This window comes from Guillardia theta, assembly GCF_000315625.1.
Source record: "Guillardia theta CCMP2712 unplaced genomic scaffold GUITHscaffold_90, whole genome shotgun sequence".
NCBI classification, from domain to species: Eukaryota; class Cryptophyceae; order Pyrenomonadales; family Geminigeraceae; genus Guillardia; species Guillardia theta.
In genome coordinates this window covers 69970-86169 of record NW_005434584.1, presented here as the reverse complement: position 1 = coordinate 86169, position 16200 = coordinate 69970, and the positions used below count along the sequence as shown (strand labels likewise).

General features: G+C 50.7%; 5 protein-coding genes across 5 annotated transcripts; 4 read left to right on the top strand and 1 right to left on the bottom strand.

Annotated features, from left to right (window-relative positions):
* Positions 1–42: 42 nt before the first annotated feature.
* GUITHDRAFT_56256 (hypothetical protein) lies at positions 43–735 on the top strand (the record flags this gene model as incomplete). The annotated part of the gene is made up of 1 exon (XM_005824763.1): positions 43–735. A coding segment is annotated over one exon (693 nt), but the record flags the coding sequence as incomplete, so codon positions are not given.
* A 919-nt stretch (positions 736–1654) lies between these two features.
* GUITHDRAFT_115979 (hypothetical protein) lies at positions 1655–1973 on the top strand (the record flags this gene model as incomplete). The annotated part of the gene is made up of 2 exons (XM_005824762.1): positions 1655–1704; positions 1766–1973. The coding sequence occupies 2 exons, from the start codon at positions 1655–1657 to the stop codon at positions 1971–1973; spliced, it is 258 nt and encodes an 85-aa protein (XP_005824819.1).
* A 109-nt stretch (positions 1974–2082) lies between these two features.
* GUITHDRAFT_115978 (hypothetical protein) lies at positions 2083–2781 on the top strand (the record flags this gene model as incomplete). The annotated part of the gene is made up of 1 exon (XM_005824761.1): positions 2083–2781. The coding sequence occupies one exon, from the start codon at positions 2083–2085 to the stop codon at positions 2779–2781; it is 699 nt and encodes a 232-aa protein (XP_005824818.1).
* Positions 2782–2936: 155 nt separating this feature from the next.
* On the top strand, positions 2937–3251 carry GUITHDRAFT_115977 (hypothetical protein; the record flags this gene model as incomplete). Its single annotated transcript, XM_005824760.1, has 1 exon — positions 2937–3251. One exon carries the CDS (start codon positions 2937–2939, stop codon positions 3249–3251), a length of 315 nt encoding a protein of 104 aa, XP_005824817.1.
* Positions 3252–10847: 7596 nt separating this feature from the next.
* Positions 10848–11171, bottom strand: GUITHDRAFT_77734 (hypothetical protein; the record flags this gene model as incomplete). Its single annotated transcript, XM_005824759.1, has 1 exon — positions 10848–11171. A coding segment is annotated over one exon (324 nt), but the record flags the coding sequence as incomplete, so codon positions are not given.
* Positions 11172–16200: the final 5029 nt, after the last annotated feature.

The following is a 16200-nucleotide window of genomic DNA, read 5'->3' as shown; positions in this document are numbered from 1 at the left end:
AGGAGCAGCAGACCGCAGAAAGAGAGACTTGTCAGACGAACGTTATGCGAACACGGGAGGGTACGATCGCAATGCAAGGGATGCCATGGAGGAGGTATCTGCGACCACGGCGAGGTCCGGTCACGATGCAAGGAGTGCGGGGGAGGGAGCATATGTGAGCACGGGCGGCAGAGAACATCATGCAAAGGCTGTGGAGGAGGAAGCATATGCAAGCATGGTCAGGTACGATCACGTTGTAAGGAATGCGGGGGAGGAAGCATCTGTGAGCACGGGCTACATCGCGCATCCTGCAAAAGATGCGATGGAGGGAGCATTTGCGAGCATGGTCGGATACGATCACAGTGTAGACAGTGCGGAGGAGGAAGCATCTGCGCGCATGAGAAGAGGCGTTCACGATGCAGGCAGTGCGGAGGATGGAGCATCTGCGAGCACGGAAGAGCAAGATCAAGGTGCAAAGAATGTGGCGGCGGAAGCATTTGTCTGCATAAACGAAGGCGATCGCAATGCAGGCAGTGCGGAGGAGGAAGCATCTGCGAGCACGGAAGAACACGATCACAGTGCAAGGGCTGCGCAGGAGGAAGCATATGCGCGCATGGGCGGCAGAGATCGCAGTGCAAGGAGTGCGGAGGAGGGAGCATATGCGAGCATGCGCGGAGACGGTCACAGTGCAAGGGCTGTGGAGGAGGAAGCATATGCAAACACGAGCGGAGACGGTCAAGCTGCAAAGAATGCAAGCAGCTGCATGACTTGTATTGACTTGTAATATCACATGAAACCAAACTCTCATCAAACCTCCTGATCCGAATAGGACAATAAGCTCCTGTAGATCAGCGACCGCGTTGGTCTCGTTGAAGACTTGCGCGTAAACGTCATCGATGTCCACGTACAGACGTCTTCTCGAGGCATCCAGCGACCCTGACGGATCGAAGAGCAGGTTGTCCCAGTTGAACTCGAACCATCGACCGGTGTGGTGAGAGAGGAGGTGAGTCGACAGAAGCGCGGACAAGCTCTCCTTGTACAACTGCTTCGGCTGTCTTCTTATGTGCTTCCTCTGCGCTATGAACATCGCACAGCATGACGCAAACGGGATCGACCTCCCGCTCTTTGCTCGCCCGAGTCTTGCGTGTAAGGATCCGAAGAGCCTCTCGGACTGCTGGAATACCTGATGAGGCTCTTCCCATACAAGCCGCCGACCCCTCCGAGACTTCCATCGCTCCGGTAGTGAGATCACAGCTTGATAGATCCTGTCGAGCGAGTCTTGACCGGTCATGTTATGAAGAGATCTGTTCGTCTCTCGCTCGTAGTCGTCATGCACTGCCTCGTCGATCCGACGGGCTTCACCTTGTGACTTTCAGATCCCTGGTAGGCTGGCAGGCTTGCGGTAGGAGAGGTGAGTCACTAGAGACGCCTGAAGCAGTACCAGCAAGCCCGTCCCCGCCATCCAGCATGTGAAGCCGCCACGAGCGCATATCATTGCCGGAGTAAAAGATACAAAATGAAGAAAAAGCAAGCCAGGCCCGCCGGAGAGTAAACAATAGTGAAAGATCGAGGGACAGAAACATGGATATAGACCACAATTAGTCTTCTGCCACGCGCGCTCCCGCCATTTCCCCGCAACATCTTGACCAGCAGCTTGACTCCCCTGGACTTGTGCATGGGTAGCGCAAGAGCCCTTGCCGCCTGTAGGAAGCCGTACAGGACAAGGTGAGGGAGGAAGCGAGGGTTGCTGATAGTGACGCTATGCTGACTCGATGTCTTGCGCTAGGCTCGTGCTCCTCCTCCTCCTCCTCCTCTCCAATGTTGCTGTCATGTGGGTCTTTCACAGCCAGGAGCACGCGATAATGGCTGTTTTGGCTTTCGCAAAGTCAATAGGAGGAAGGAAGACTCTCTTCGATCCTGACTTCGACCCTAAGACGTCCAACCCAAGCGCTTGCAGCATAGGTGGCGATTCATCTGCTACCGGAAGCCGTTAAGAGCGAGTTCAACGGGTCGACTAGGGGAGGGCCCAACTTGTGCTTCACCAACCAGACCCTAGTCACGTGCCGAGGAAGAGAGCATGCTCGCTCAAAGTTTCAGACCTGCATGGACCCCCTGGCTTCGGCAGGCATATCAGCCAGCGACGGAGAGAGCTTGTGCTCTTCGACTGTCACCAGGTCGGCTGGACCAGACAGATGTCTGCGGTATCCGCTTCCTGAAGGGTCAGTGCACGTGGTGGTGGCGATGAGGGATGCGAGCTGGACTATGAAGGTGGTGGAGGACATTGCGTTCATGGGCTTGACCAACAGCATCGTCTACCTCTACCGGAGGATGGACGTAGGGATCAACCTGAAAGGCTTGCTAAGCTCGGAGCCCACTGCTGGCTTGCCGTGTGGCATCACTGTGGTAGAGAGAGCGTTGGTGCCCAACAGAGGAAACGAGGCAGCCGTGTACCTCTCGCACATCGAAGAGTTCTATGACAACCTGCCCATGTTGATGGTGTTCATGCATGACCATGGCATCGAGAGTTGGCACAGTCAGAGGCGACCAGTGTACAAGCGGTCCAGGGCTTACTACCTGGGGTTGGCGTCGCAGCTTGTGGACCCTAACACGCATCAGCTGGTTTATCCTGAGCTTGCAGCTCTGCCGTCTCATGCGGTTCTGATGGAGTTCTCAGCTACCGTGGTGTCTCTCAACAGCTGCTATGACACGATCTGGAGAGAGCCTCTCTGCTGGCAGCAGTACACCTTGAACTCGTATGAGCGGGAGACTAGACCCTCCATGACTTGTCAGGACAGCACATGACTGCAAGCTTGAAAAGAGTCGCCGGCTCTCTTCGACCTTCGTTGGGATTTCGTTCGCGAGCATCTCGCACGCTTTCGCATTGGGAGGAATCTCCAAAGCTTCTCTGGCAGGCGATTGATCGGTTCCAAGAGCTGCAGCATGAGCATGGGGGCCCGATGTCCGGCAAGTACGGCTCTGGTCCTGAGCTGTTCTGGTCTTGTTGTGCCATGTTTGTCGCTCAGCCTCAGCACATTCGACGACAACCGAGATCTTTCTACCGGGATGGCTTGCGGGAGCTACTGAGAACACACATGATCTCTTACTACACAGGCAGATGGTTCGAGTTCTCATGGTACTACCTATGGCATGACGACAAGACGCAACAGAAGCTCAGCAACAAGTCGCTCTACGTTGAGATCGACGATGTCTACGCCGAGGTCTTCGACGTCGCTCGCGGGTTTGAAGATCTTCATAGAGTGATCGAGGCGTAAGCTACCGTACCCCAGTAACGGTCTGGTCTTGGATCGAAGTCTTCTTGTCTGCAGCTTTCCTCGCAGCTCTTGCATCCATTGCTTGTCTCATCGATAGAGCGGACACGCGAAAGACTCGATGTGATGGTTCTCCGGGAGTTTGATTGAGACAGCCTCTTAATTCACTCCGACAGATGAACCTAGGTCGGGTCTCCACATGGCCCGACACTGACATCAGCTCGATAAAGGTGTAAAGACCGTACAGTGTTAAATCTATCTTACCTGATTGGCTTGCATACAGTCACAGTGTAGAGGAAGGAGAGGAATGTGGCGGTCTTTCAATGCGACCGTCGATGGTTTTGATCTCACTCGTCCTGAGTCCGAGGACGCAGCATACTGGGAAGCGGCTTGCGAAGCCGCCACGAGCACATGCCACAACTGAGGCTCCAATGCAACATGTTTCTTCCAGTTTTAACATGTTTCTTCCAGTTTTGGAGTCAAGAGGTTTGCAAGCCTGGCATAGCTTCAACATCATCTACGGTGCGAACATGTAGAAACTTCTTGTTCTTGATGAAATTCTCAAATGTGACTGGAGCGGCTCTGCTTCTTATTTCACATTTTCTGACCACGTTCATGAAGAAACATCGTATTTAAGAGACAAGCAAGCACAACGGATGATGCAGTGCGTCCTACGCTACCTACTGAGCGGCACGCGAGCGGCTGCGGTGCATCGATCAGGAAAAGCATGAGGGTGCAATCTAGCCTGATGAAGGTCAGTTCTACTGCGAAAACCTAGAAGAATTTCGCTGTCTTTCATACTTCCTATGGAATCAATCTGAGGTGATTTGCTTCTTTGTATATATAAATCATTAGTTAGAGAATTTAGTCTATTCATGAAAAAAAAGGTCAATAAAAAGAATGTCCACCAACCCGTGTGGTAGAAGGCACACAGACACTGAACATATATTTTCGTTCATTCCTGAACAGAGTGCATCCAATGAGGGAATATGATCGAATAACTAGGGAGAGTTAGATGCCAGGTTTGATAATAGGACGATGTAATCAAGTTAAGTTTTTTTATTGATTGAAATTGTACATTCCTGTCGATTTTGTGAAGTGACTTTTTTTTACTTCATGCTACCTACCAACTTCGATATCTGAACTGAACTTGCTCCACGCATTGGCAAATGAGTTCCGGGGGCCTCCCAAAATCATTCTTGCATCAACGACTTTCTTGCTCACCAGTAATGATAGATGTGCATCTAGCGCTGGCGTCGTAACCTCGTGACTTGCCAATGAAGTGTGACGTAAAAGTTTCTGTGCTGCAAGTCCTGAAAGTGCATACGCGTCTACCCCAAGGTATTGCACCACATTGCCCGGAAGAAAGTTTGGAACCTGTCGGCCTGTCAAGTAAATGACTTCCACTGAGGGATATAAACATAATGTGATACTCAACTTTTGTTTCAAAACGTCCTGTTCGTCGATCATGATCACATCGTCTTCAAGCACAATGTACCAATCGTCTGCCCCTTGCATCTGCGAAATTCTTTCCCAGACAAGTCTGTGTGATTCCCAACTTGCAAATTTTCCCTTGAATCGCTCGCTAGTGAAATTAAGGTGTTCATTCGACATTGATTGATTCAAAATGTCTGCGTCTACATGGACTTTTTCCAGCTTTGACACAATCTCCGTTATATTATGAAATTCAGCTCTGTTGACTCCCAAGTGCCGTATTACATTCCTGCTGATGTTGACACCTTTCGATGAAAGGCTTTCCAGTAAATGCTTTCTTCGATCTAATCGATGCCTGAGATTGATGTAAAATATCTTTGGCAAATGCTTTACAACAGGACAACAATCGGTCTGATTTATCAATTCACGATTGTACACGAAGGTCTTTTCGCATGTGCTCGACGGTGCAACCCACATAACTTTCTCTTCCTTGTCTAGGTCTGGACCCCTGAGCTCCCACGTCCACGATACTTCGGACTTGGAACGACTTATAAAATTCCCTGTCAGCCCAACACACCCGCTAGTGATGTTTTCTTGGCAGCGCTTCTTCGCCAACTCCAGGGAGTCTTCTCTTTCGATGATTCTTCCTCCTGCATAGAAACTAGAGTGCAAAGGGCCAACCCAAGTCAAATCCTTTGGCTGCAAACCATCACACGGGACTGGTGTAGTCTCAATCTTAATCGGAACTACTTCGCGTGTTGTCAACAGAAATGGTACCAAAAAGGTACACATAAGTGAGAAGACAAACATCGCTTGTATTGACAAGCTCTTCCATCGTCTGCTGCCCATTCTCTGACGTGATGCTGACCCAATCGCTGCATGCATAATCCGGTTCGCCATTCTCCCACCCCACCTCTCTCTCCGCCAGGCTCGAGTTTTTTTTCACTTGGTCATGTTTGTCATGCGTTTTGTGTTTGATCTTTGAAATGTCATCTGTGATATTGAAAAGTTACAGACATATTTCTGTATCCCGTTCCAAATGACCTATTTCTTCGCTAAATTGTGGTACCAGCATTTATCAGTCAATTGTCGATGACCTCCGCTGGTGTCATGCTGCCAGCTAGCGCTTGTTCATGGAAGCAGCGCTCAATGTTCGGCCCTCAGAGGCTGTGCATGGAATCCTGTCTGGTACCTTTGCAAGGCGATCTCATCCTCCGTTGTCGGCAGATGGGACTCTTTCAATCAGTCTGATCTGATCTGAAAGGGAGTAGTAGCGTCCTTACACCCCAGTTTAGTTGCCTTCGGGTACACGGCTATTCAGATCCTTGAAATTCTAGGTAAAACGTCGCAACGTGGGAAGGGTTCTTGGAAGGAAAGGATAAGAATGTGCATTCAGAATACATGAAGTGAGAAGATGAGAAAGAAATCGACCAACATTCGTAAATGGAAAAGGAAATGATAGATGATGAGTGCAGAAATGCATTCATGTGATCGAGGCGATGCTCACACACGTATTCGAGATCTTGATGTAGAATAATATGTTGGATGTGTGATAAGATTTTATAAAGTGTTGTGTGCTAAGACTAAACTCAAAAGCTTAGAGGGGGGGAGGAGAAATCATTGGAACCATGGGCAAACCAAATCAAACTGGAATGTGAAGACAGGTTTCTGGTAGATGCAGTAGTGAAAGGGAATAGGGAGGAAATAGTTTTCCAGATGATATGCTTCGTTCATTGCACGGAGTTGCTACATCATCAGAGATTCACATTCAGACCGAGATTTATTCACCCCGCGGTCAGGAATTCCTCAAACAGCTCCACCTACCTCCAGGCTGACACACTGACAACTACATCTCTTACCGCCAGCTCTTTTATCTTTGGGGTTGATGTGACACCAACACCAACACCAACCAGAGCCGAAAAACAGTATCTGGAACGACAACCGTGACATCTGCAACTCCATTGCAGGCAGCGAGCGCGAGTAACGTCGGGGTAGTTGTTGGTTGTGCGGTAGCAAACGTGACGAGAGCAGCATTTCTTGTTTGCCACATAAATGTATGGTGAGATCTTATAAGCATTCCAGTTCCCTACTGAGTGACATTGTCCGTTCGTGAGTTGATGTAGAGGAGATGAAACTTGCATTGACTGTGAAAGTCTCGGTTCGTCGATCGCATCCATCTTGGCCAGCATCACGTTGACTTTCTCTAAGCGCAGGAGGGAGGCAATCTTGTTGTAGATGGGCTCAAACTTCTGGCAGTGCCCGTACTATTGAGCATAGAACTCCACCAGCATGTGCCGTCAATATGGATGGCTTTCTCAAACAGGAGATACAGGTCAGGGGTAGCTCTTTGCTATCTCCTTCTCCTCATTCACCCGCTGAGAGATATCAGTGATCTCACAAACGCTGAGATATGTCAGTGATATGCTTGTTAAAATATTCAGTCGATATCTTACGACTTGTTCTCGCATCCTATATAAGTCCAAATGAGTTGCACCAGCAAGAGTTAACAGGGAGTTTAAGGTTTGAGCCACATCTGCGCCGCATAAACTGGAGCAGGTAAGGGCTTCAAGCGCTGTATGGGCTGAAGAGGATGTATTGCACTGCGGCAGGGCATCTCCGTGTTGCAGCGGGAGTGAGGAAATATTCAGTCTCGTCAGGTCAAGGACATCCATCATGGTTGGCTCCACGACACTTTCAATTAGTGCGTTGTCCAATCTTCTCGTTTCTGTGGGAGTAGTGAAACAGTTTGATGGATTTCATCAATTTCTGGGCAGTCAAACCGAATCGTCTGAGCTTCATCACTAGATTGAACTGGAGATTTCACCTGACATACGTTTCTGCTCTTCTTCATGATCAACCCTCAAGCACTGTCACTGGCTTAGTGACCTTCTGCCTTCAGCTGACTTCCAACTAACATTCAACCATCAATATGACACAGATTCCTCTCTCTCTTTGATGTTGAAGTGACAGTGCAAGTGGTATTCTGCATTTGTGATGCCTATTTTCACCGTGATACAGATGTTTGCTTGTGTTTAGCCTACTGCTTTCGATTCGCTTCTTATGTACAGCAGGTCGAAATTATCTTTGATTTTTACTCACGAAGAAAAAACAGGAAAAGAGATGAACAGAGCGCAACGACTGAGCTCGGTCAGATCATGAAAGAACTATCTATTCAACCTACATTCCATACGCCATCGGCTGCTGACCGTAGAGAGGCGTCTGGACGGGCATGGGAGCAGCAGAGGCGTAGTCGACAGGGAGAACGGGATAGGTCTGTGGGAGGTATACAGGAACCATCTCCTCAAGTGGAGGCTTAGCTACAGCAGCCGGGGCCAGAAACTTGTATGCCATGAATGCAAGGAAGGCAGCTCCGACCACTCCTCCCACCACTCCTCCGATGATGGCACCGACATTCGTAGAGCTTGATGATGGTGTGGTGGTAGTTGTTGTGACAGGTCCTCCCGGCGTAGAGGTTGGCAATACCAAAGAAACTTTTCTTGACTGCGTCTTCTGCAAGACGAACCTGCTGCTCGAGGATGTCAGACCAGTGAGCTGTCCTCCAAGCGCCCGAGTAGCTACAGTCTCATTGAGATACATCTCGCTCACGGCAGAGCCGAGAGTGGAAGTGAAGGTCAAAGAGCAGGTGTTCTCAGTCGCGATAGTATAGTTGCACCTTGTTGAACTGCCGCATGCATGGATCTTAGCGGACGACAGATATCCGCTTCCTCCTGAGACCACGGTGATGGTGGTTCCGTCAAAGTCCAGGACGGCAGGCTCCCCTCCCTCGAGGCTTGGCTCGGCGTACAAACGTCCAACACAATCCGAGTATACCTCTGCGTCTTGATTGTGAGTTGTCGCGTAGGTGTATCGCTGACCACGCACCACCGTGAGAATGACCCCAGAGACTGCTGTGACCTTCATGACCTCGTTGTCGATTCTGATGAAGCTGTTTACCGTGATGTAAGCGACAGCTGCTGAGAGTTCCAAGGACGTTGCTGTCGCTGAAGTCAAGGCAACTTTGAGCGTGGCTGGTGACTGCACCCCAGATGCCGCCACTGACTTGATGGAGTAGCCCAAGAAAGGCGAGTAGACCTTGGAAGGAGGGCCCCACACGCTGCCCAGGCTAGAAGACTGTTGAGTCACCTTGTACGATGCCTTGGTTGTCAAAGACGACGAAGCAGTCGAGGATAACACGGGGTTTGTGGAGATAGCTGAGGTCAGAGCCTGCAGGGTCACGGCAATGCTCTCACTGCCAACCACGTGATCGCCCAGCATCTGTCCAAAAGAGTCGAGGACGTAGACCGGGCTTGTTCCGTTGATGCGGTTGGAGCTGCTCTCAAGAACAGGCGAGTTTGGACGCATCAAGTCGTATCCGTCCATCCTGTCCTGGTAGTAGAGCGGGTCGGTGCTGTACTTGGCCGGGTTGTAGATCACAGGATATGACAGGGAAGGAACGATCAGGTCCGGGTTCACCCCGGTATAAGCAGTCAAGGCAGGCGCGAGGTAGTTGAGGGAGAGCACAGGGGCCTTCTGAAGTTTTGTGGGGCTGTTAATTACTGCAATGCTATCGAGGTACAACATCGGGGTAGCATCAGCTGTGTCGGGGTTGGTGATGATCGGACGTGCGTACAAACCAGAGTTGCTGCCTGAGATGGACTGAAGCACGCCTGTCGCCGTGATGATGGTCTCGATGAAGAACTGTGCCCCAATCGATAGCACAATCTCGGCACTCGCGTTGTGTGCGATTACTGTGGTGCCCTGCTTTCCTCTGGATGCGGTGATGGTTTTAGCCGCTTTATCGACAGTCAGCACTAACATATTCTCGTGTTCAACAAGAATGTTCGTTCCTTGGGCCGGCAGCGTTCCTGATACAGTAAGTGACGTAGCAGCCGCACTGATGCCTGCTGACAAAGACTGTAGCAGCCTGCGCCGAGAGGTCTGAGTCCAAGTGGAAGCAAGGACAGTTGTTGATTGCTCAATAAAGTTCACCGATGTGCCTTCCGCATGATTAGCAGCAAACGTTCCCTGGACTCCTCGAATGACACCCACAAGGTTGTTTGAAAGAGACTTGATCTGCACTCTTTCCTGTCCAATCGCGACAACGTCATTTAAGAACAACCCCGTTGCATCGTTGACAATCATCGATGTAGCATTGAACATAATTGCAGCTAACAGGATAGCATTCTTCAGCCCTGTTCTAGACGCAACTGTTACAACATCGCTTGAAGAAGGGATCTTGGGAACACTTCCGAACTGTCCTGGCTTAATGGTCAGCAGCTTTGAAGAAGATGCAATCACATAGTCAATCTCGTTGTTAACTACCACAAAGTCTCCTGGCACAATCTGAAGCTGATCGTTCACATAGATCGAATCATATACAGACAAGACTTTTCCTGCATTGTGTGGTTCTGGGATTAAAGCCCTTGTCACATTGAGTGAGTTAGAAGAAGTAATTACACTGTTGACCAGCATGAGCTCGGATTCCACCCTAACGTACTGTCCAGAGGAGAAGCCTGTGATTGATTGAACAGGAATTGTTGTGGTTACATGATCGATGCTTGACCTGATGTAAGTGGGGTTGCTGACAATGTAGATCACTTGATCTGCAGCATGCGAGGAGCGATTGGTGATGTTCGCGGACTCAACAGCCACAACACTGGACGTGGGAGCATTCCTCACATAGAGGACTTCGTCTTCTATCTGAATGTAAGTTCCTGCTGTCAGAACTGAGTATCCTGCAGTCTCAATGGAGGTTGCATTGTCTGTGATGTCTGCCGACAATGTCAGGATTGAAGAGTTTACTGTTGTAGGGCCATAAGCCTTCTGGACGTAAACTGCGTCATGAGTTTGTGTCGTAGAACCTTGTTGACCTCGTGTCACTTGAATTGAACTTTTTGTGAAGTTGGATACACCCAAAATTTCGTTGTTCACGAGTAGATAGTCATCGATTTGCAGACCCAATGCTGTTGTATCTGTGGGGATTGATGCGTTTTCACTGTTGAGTGAGGCAGACAACTGAAGTGCATCGGTTGCAACTGATGCTACGGTGTGGACAGGCCAATCGGTTGCAGATGTTCCGAACAACCCTCTCTTGATACCGATCGTGTTGCCGGAGATGGATGTGACATTCACCAATTCAGTTCCACGTGCTGTGCAGCCTCCCTGGCAGCACACGCCGACGTCTTCGCTGTGGCCGCAGTTGTGGCTGCCCCAGCCTCTAAAGGTGCAAAGCGGCAGCGCTGCCTCGCTTCCGCTGCATGACACGTCGTCCATCCAGATTGGTCCGCTTCCTCCTCCGAAGCTCTGTACCTGCATTGCTCCTTCCGTCGGGCATCCCAATTGCCGGCAAACTACTTGTGCGTTAGTGTCTGTGAAACTGTCGTCGCACACCGTGCCCCACGATCCTTCGTGCTTAACTTCCACACGGCAGCATCCGTCTTGACGGCAGTTCACAAGCCGAATGCTTGATGCGTCAGAATGCAACTCCATGTACTCGCCAACCTTCAATCCAACGGAAGAGCTCACCGTCATTGAGGTTGCAGTGCTTGAAAGTTGGGTGCTAAGAGCTGTTGGTAAGAGAGTTATGGTCTCGACATTCACAGCTCTATACTCTGCCCCTTTAGCATGTGAAGCTGCTTGAGTATAAGCCTGAGCACGGAGAACAGTAAACGATTTGGATCCCAAGGTAGTAATCAACATGATCTCGTTGTCAATCTGGATGTATGTATTCGCTGTAAAGCCCCTGGTCACAAAAACAGACAGCGTGGTTGCCGTTGCAGTGATGGATGCTTGTGTTCTAGCAACTGCAGCCAACGGGTTGTACAGCCCCACAAGTGAAGCAGCGGAATGTGCAGGCGTCTTTGTACCATCTGCCTGCGTGTATCCTCTGTGCACACTCAGCGTATTGGTCGCTGCATCAACGCCTGCCACAAGCATGAACTCATCATTGATCGCAATCGAGCTCTCCACTGCAAACCCAACTGCTGATGCTACATAAACCGTCTCAAGCACGCCTGCAACAGATGCAGGTAAAGCTTTCTCAAGTGCGGTTCCAGGATAGAACAACACGACACTAGCTCCAGGCGAATGTGCTTCTCTTGCAGAACCGCCTAGAGCTCTCTCGGTCACAGTGATAGTGTTTCCAGTTACCGTTCCAACCTTGAAGATCTCACTGTCAATCAAAATCAAGTCGTTGGCCTTGAAGGGAGACGCATCCTCCACTGGCAATTCAATGTTGGTGGTCGCCCTGAGGTCATTAGATTTCGCTGAGATCAAACCGGCTTGTTTCAAGCTTCGAGCAGCGATGTTGACGTTTAAGAATGTCTGCGGGGTAGGAACAGTAGGGTTTGAAAAGAAGTGCCTTGACTCATACAGGAGATCGACACCCGTGACCTCTCCTGCATGATTTCTCCAGACAGATTGATCCACAGACATGTCACCTGGCCAGAATGAAGGGAAAGGTCCTTGACCGTCAATCGACTTGGTGTCTTCGAAGAAGATAACCACTGTGGTGGATCCACACGACGCCCATGAGAGAACAAGAGGCTGAGATCCAAACGAGTACCCGTAGCCCCCGTCGACCACATAAGGAGCATTGGACTTGCGATCCCAAGTGATCACCGCAGCACCCTGACTCTGAGTAGTTGTCAAGGTCTTGGTTGTAGGATTGAGGTAGTAAGTCTGCGCTGGGCAGATGTAGGATGGATATTCAGCAATCCGCACAGTGGAGACAGACATTCCGCCTTGAAGCGCTGCTGCAACAGTCAGGCCTGTGGTCGAGCAGGGAGTGCTTCCGACGCTCACAAACGAGACTCTTGGGGCTGTGATGTACCCGGAGCCTGGGTTCACGGTTCGGATGGCAAGCTTGTACTGTGCGGCCTGTGCCGGAAGATCAGCGGCTGAGGATGGACTCTGAGAGAGGTAGCTGTCAACCCTCGCACTCTCTACGACGAGCTCGACGTGTGCGGCGACACCCGACCTGGACGTCGGAGGCTCCACGACAACTTGAGGAGGTGTGCACGTGGCAGACAGCAGGTTCTGCGTAGAGATGTAGAAGTTCAATGATCCTGCAGATGCCATGAAGCCTCTGTTTCGCTTCGCCGCGTATGCAGTGGACGATGAGTACTGGATTGCTGACTGTCCAGAGGAAACTCGCATCTGGAGCGTCTTTCGTGTACGGTAGTCATTAGAAGCTGGGTTGCTCGCCTGGCAGACTTGAATGTTCTTTCTGTTGACAGGCGAGAAGAAGGCGTTGGCGTAGGATGGCTGAGTGCACTGACCATTGAAGCATCCGCTCTCAAGAGTAGCTGTGGCCACGGCCTGTGTGGTGATGGTGCAGGACTTGCAGTCAAATGTAACAGTGGGAGCAGTGTCGTACCCGTATCCCCCCTGAGTCATGTACACGCCGTCGATGACCAACCCAACGCCCGATGCGAGATTAGTCAGCCGAGTCATATCAATCGCAAAGTACTGCGGGATGCAGTTTCCGGTAGCACCAGTGTACCCATCCTTGAGGAAGTACCTTCCGTCACTGAAGAGGATGTCGTACACATAAGGGATTGAAGCATACCCTGATCCCTGCTGGTTGATCTGTGAAGTCTTGAATGCAACACTTGTGATCTTGATCTGTAGCTGCGTTCCTCCTAATCTTTCAGGATAGGAGAACAACAAAACGACGTTGTCGCATCCTGTTGCTGTGGACAAAGTGCCCCCCTTGTACAACAGGACGTTGGTATTCAAGGTAATTACAGCCCCAGTCGCAGTTGTCCTTGGAGGAAACGACCATGTCGGTACACCCTTGGCGGTCGCGTACATGTTGGAGGTACCAAGTGGAGATGCAGTGAAGGTCACATTGGTTCCTTTGAAGGTGTATCCTGCTCCTGCGCTGGTGATGGTTACTCCAGTCACCCGAGAGTTCATGTAGGTAGACTGTTCCCATGTGTATGCTTCAGTCTGCCCATTCGAGCAGGCTTCGTTGAAACCTACCAAGACCGGAGAGTCCATGGCTGACGTGACCGGGTTGACAGTCTTGTACGAGTTTGAAGAAGATTGGGTCACCTGATAGGGGCTCACCCCTCTGAAGCTGGAATATGAAGTTGATCCCCCAACTAGAACATCGACATTCGAGTAGCTCAAGAAAGCTTCTGCTGATGCGCTTCCACAACCTGTGATGGTGACTGAAGGGGCTGAAGTGTATCCATACCCCGAGTATGTCACGTTGATTGACTGCAACACGTTGTTTATTGTTTTTGGTTCCGCCTGAGCTTGCGCTGTGCTCGACATTCCTGCCGGAGTGTCCACGGTAACTTTCGGATTGTTGCACGTGCTCCCAGCATTTGTCACGGCAATCGACACAACGTAGCCGGACTTGATCTCTGCTGAGCCACTAGCCGCTGTTTCAAGGGAAAACATGGAAACAGAAGAGAACTCAGAAGCGTAAAGTCCCGTCAGAGTGTCAGTCTGGTCCCTGTTCCATTCGTACAAGAAGGAGTTTCCTGTCTCATACCGCATCGCAATGGTAGACGAGAAGTTCTGTGAAATGTATGCATTTGCCTGTGCGTTGCATGTGGCAGGAAATGTGACCAAAGGAGCTGAGATGTACCCACTTCCCGCGTTCTGTAGGACTACTTGAGACACGCTGTTTCCATTCAGCAAGACGATGGCTGAAGCCTGCTGCCCCACGTAAGTCAATCCCGTCAAGCCATCAATATACGATCCCGAAGGATTGGGAGTTTCAATAGTTACAGTAGTTCCTGAGGGGCAGTTGTTTCCTTGTACTGCAACCTCAACTCGTCGTACACCTGAATTTCCCGACAACAAGAAGACTCCGTTGAAGTAGCTCGTCGTCCCCGTGCTGGTCACACACTGACCGATGAACCTCGGCGGGGTTGTGTATCCGCTTCCCGCGTAAGTGATCTCAAACTTGGAGGTGGTACCGGAGATGAAGCGAACCTCCGGCTTGTTTCCTCCCATGCTCTGAGGACCCTCCACGTACTTGATGCTGCAGTCTCCTGCGAGCGTTCCGCCGGTTATGACCATCCCCGACACTCCGTATCCCTTCACGTACGAGCTCTTGACCGGCAGCGTGGTTGCAAAGTAGTACCTCGTCGTGTTGGAAGCGTCGTCGGTAGATGGAGTGATGTAAGCATTGACGTCCTTGGGATAAGACTTGAACCTGTACCCAGGTATGGTGATCGACACAGACTCGCCAGGCTCCACCCTCGCGCTCTTGGCAACGATCAGCTCCAACTGGGTGTAGATGGTGTAGGGCTTGTTGGCTATGTCAACGTTCCGTGGCTTGTTGCCGTTCGAGTCGACCACCCAGTACACGCCTCCTGCTCCCTGCTTGATCAAGTACTCCTTGGACCCGATCATGGCGGTCATTCCTGTGTATTGGCCAACGTTCTCCTTCACGTTGATGCTACAGTCGCTCAAGAAAGACGATGGGAACTCCTGCCCCACAAGAAAGCAAGGGGTCGGCGAGTAGTACGGGTTGTAATCGAGGATTGTTTGTGTGATAATATTCTGGTTTGCCGAAGACATGATCACTTCGAACACTGGTGCAGACGTCACAGTGACACCAGTAGGGGCGGCCGACAAGATAACGGATGGGATAGAGACGTATCCACTCCCCTGGCTGGTGACACTGACTGTTGCAACGGACATTTCGAGCTTGATAGTTGGAGCGTTGGCTCCTGTACATGTCGCAGTTGGAAAGGTCGTGTACAACCCGGGATTAGTGATGTCAATCCTGTAGCGAACGTCTGTGGTAGATGCAACAATAGACATAACAACTTCAGCCTTCGCTGCAATTAACTGAGTTCCAGCGGTGGCAGAGAATGTAATGCTCTGGCAGTTTGCCAAGTCCCCTGTATGGAGAGAGAGCCTTGCCACCTGATAAGAGATTGAAGCTGAGGCAGAGCTTCCAGATCCGGCATCTGATTGAGAGATGGTTACTGTCTGAGCAGATGCCTGTGCAGTCACTTCATAGAGTCCTGCAAACTTGACCTTGATTGCGGTCACAGAGGACCCAGGTGTTGTCGATGCTGAGAAGGCGTTGTTTCTGCAAGAGATCTGCATGCCGACGTAATCGGATTGTGATGCTGACACAGAAGCGGTGTAACAAGCCTCGTGGGTGTATCCAAGAGGACTTGGTCCTGCAAACTGAACCTTCGACAGCGTGTAGGATGCCTGATCCCCAACATCATAGTCTGACGCTCCCCAAGGGCACTGCTTGTGGCTCCAGCAGAGGTCCTTGTTCTTCTTGTAGCCGTCATCAGACGGTGACAACACAAACACTCCGTCCACGTCTGCATCCCCAGAGCGATGCGTGTTGCCGTCAGCAACATACCCCTTGGACAGATACGCCCTCGCCTTATCTTCGGAGCTGCCAAACAACTCCCATTCTAACTGTGAGGTGAAGGTGGTGAACGCCGGGTTCGAGGACTGAACTCCAAACAGAGGTCCAGACTCTTCGACTTCGTATGCTGGAAGGTTCACAAGCAGGGAGTCTCCTGCA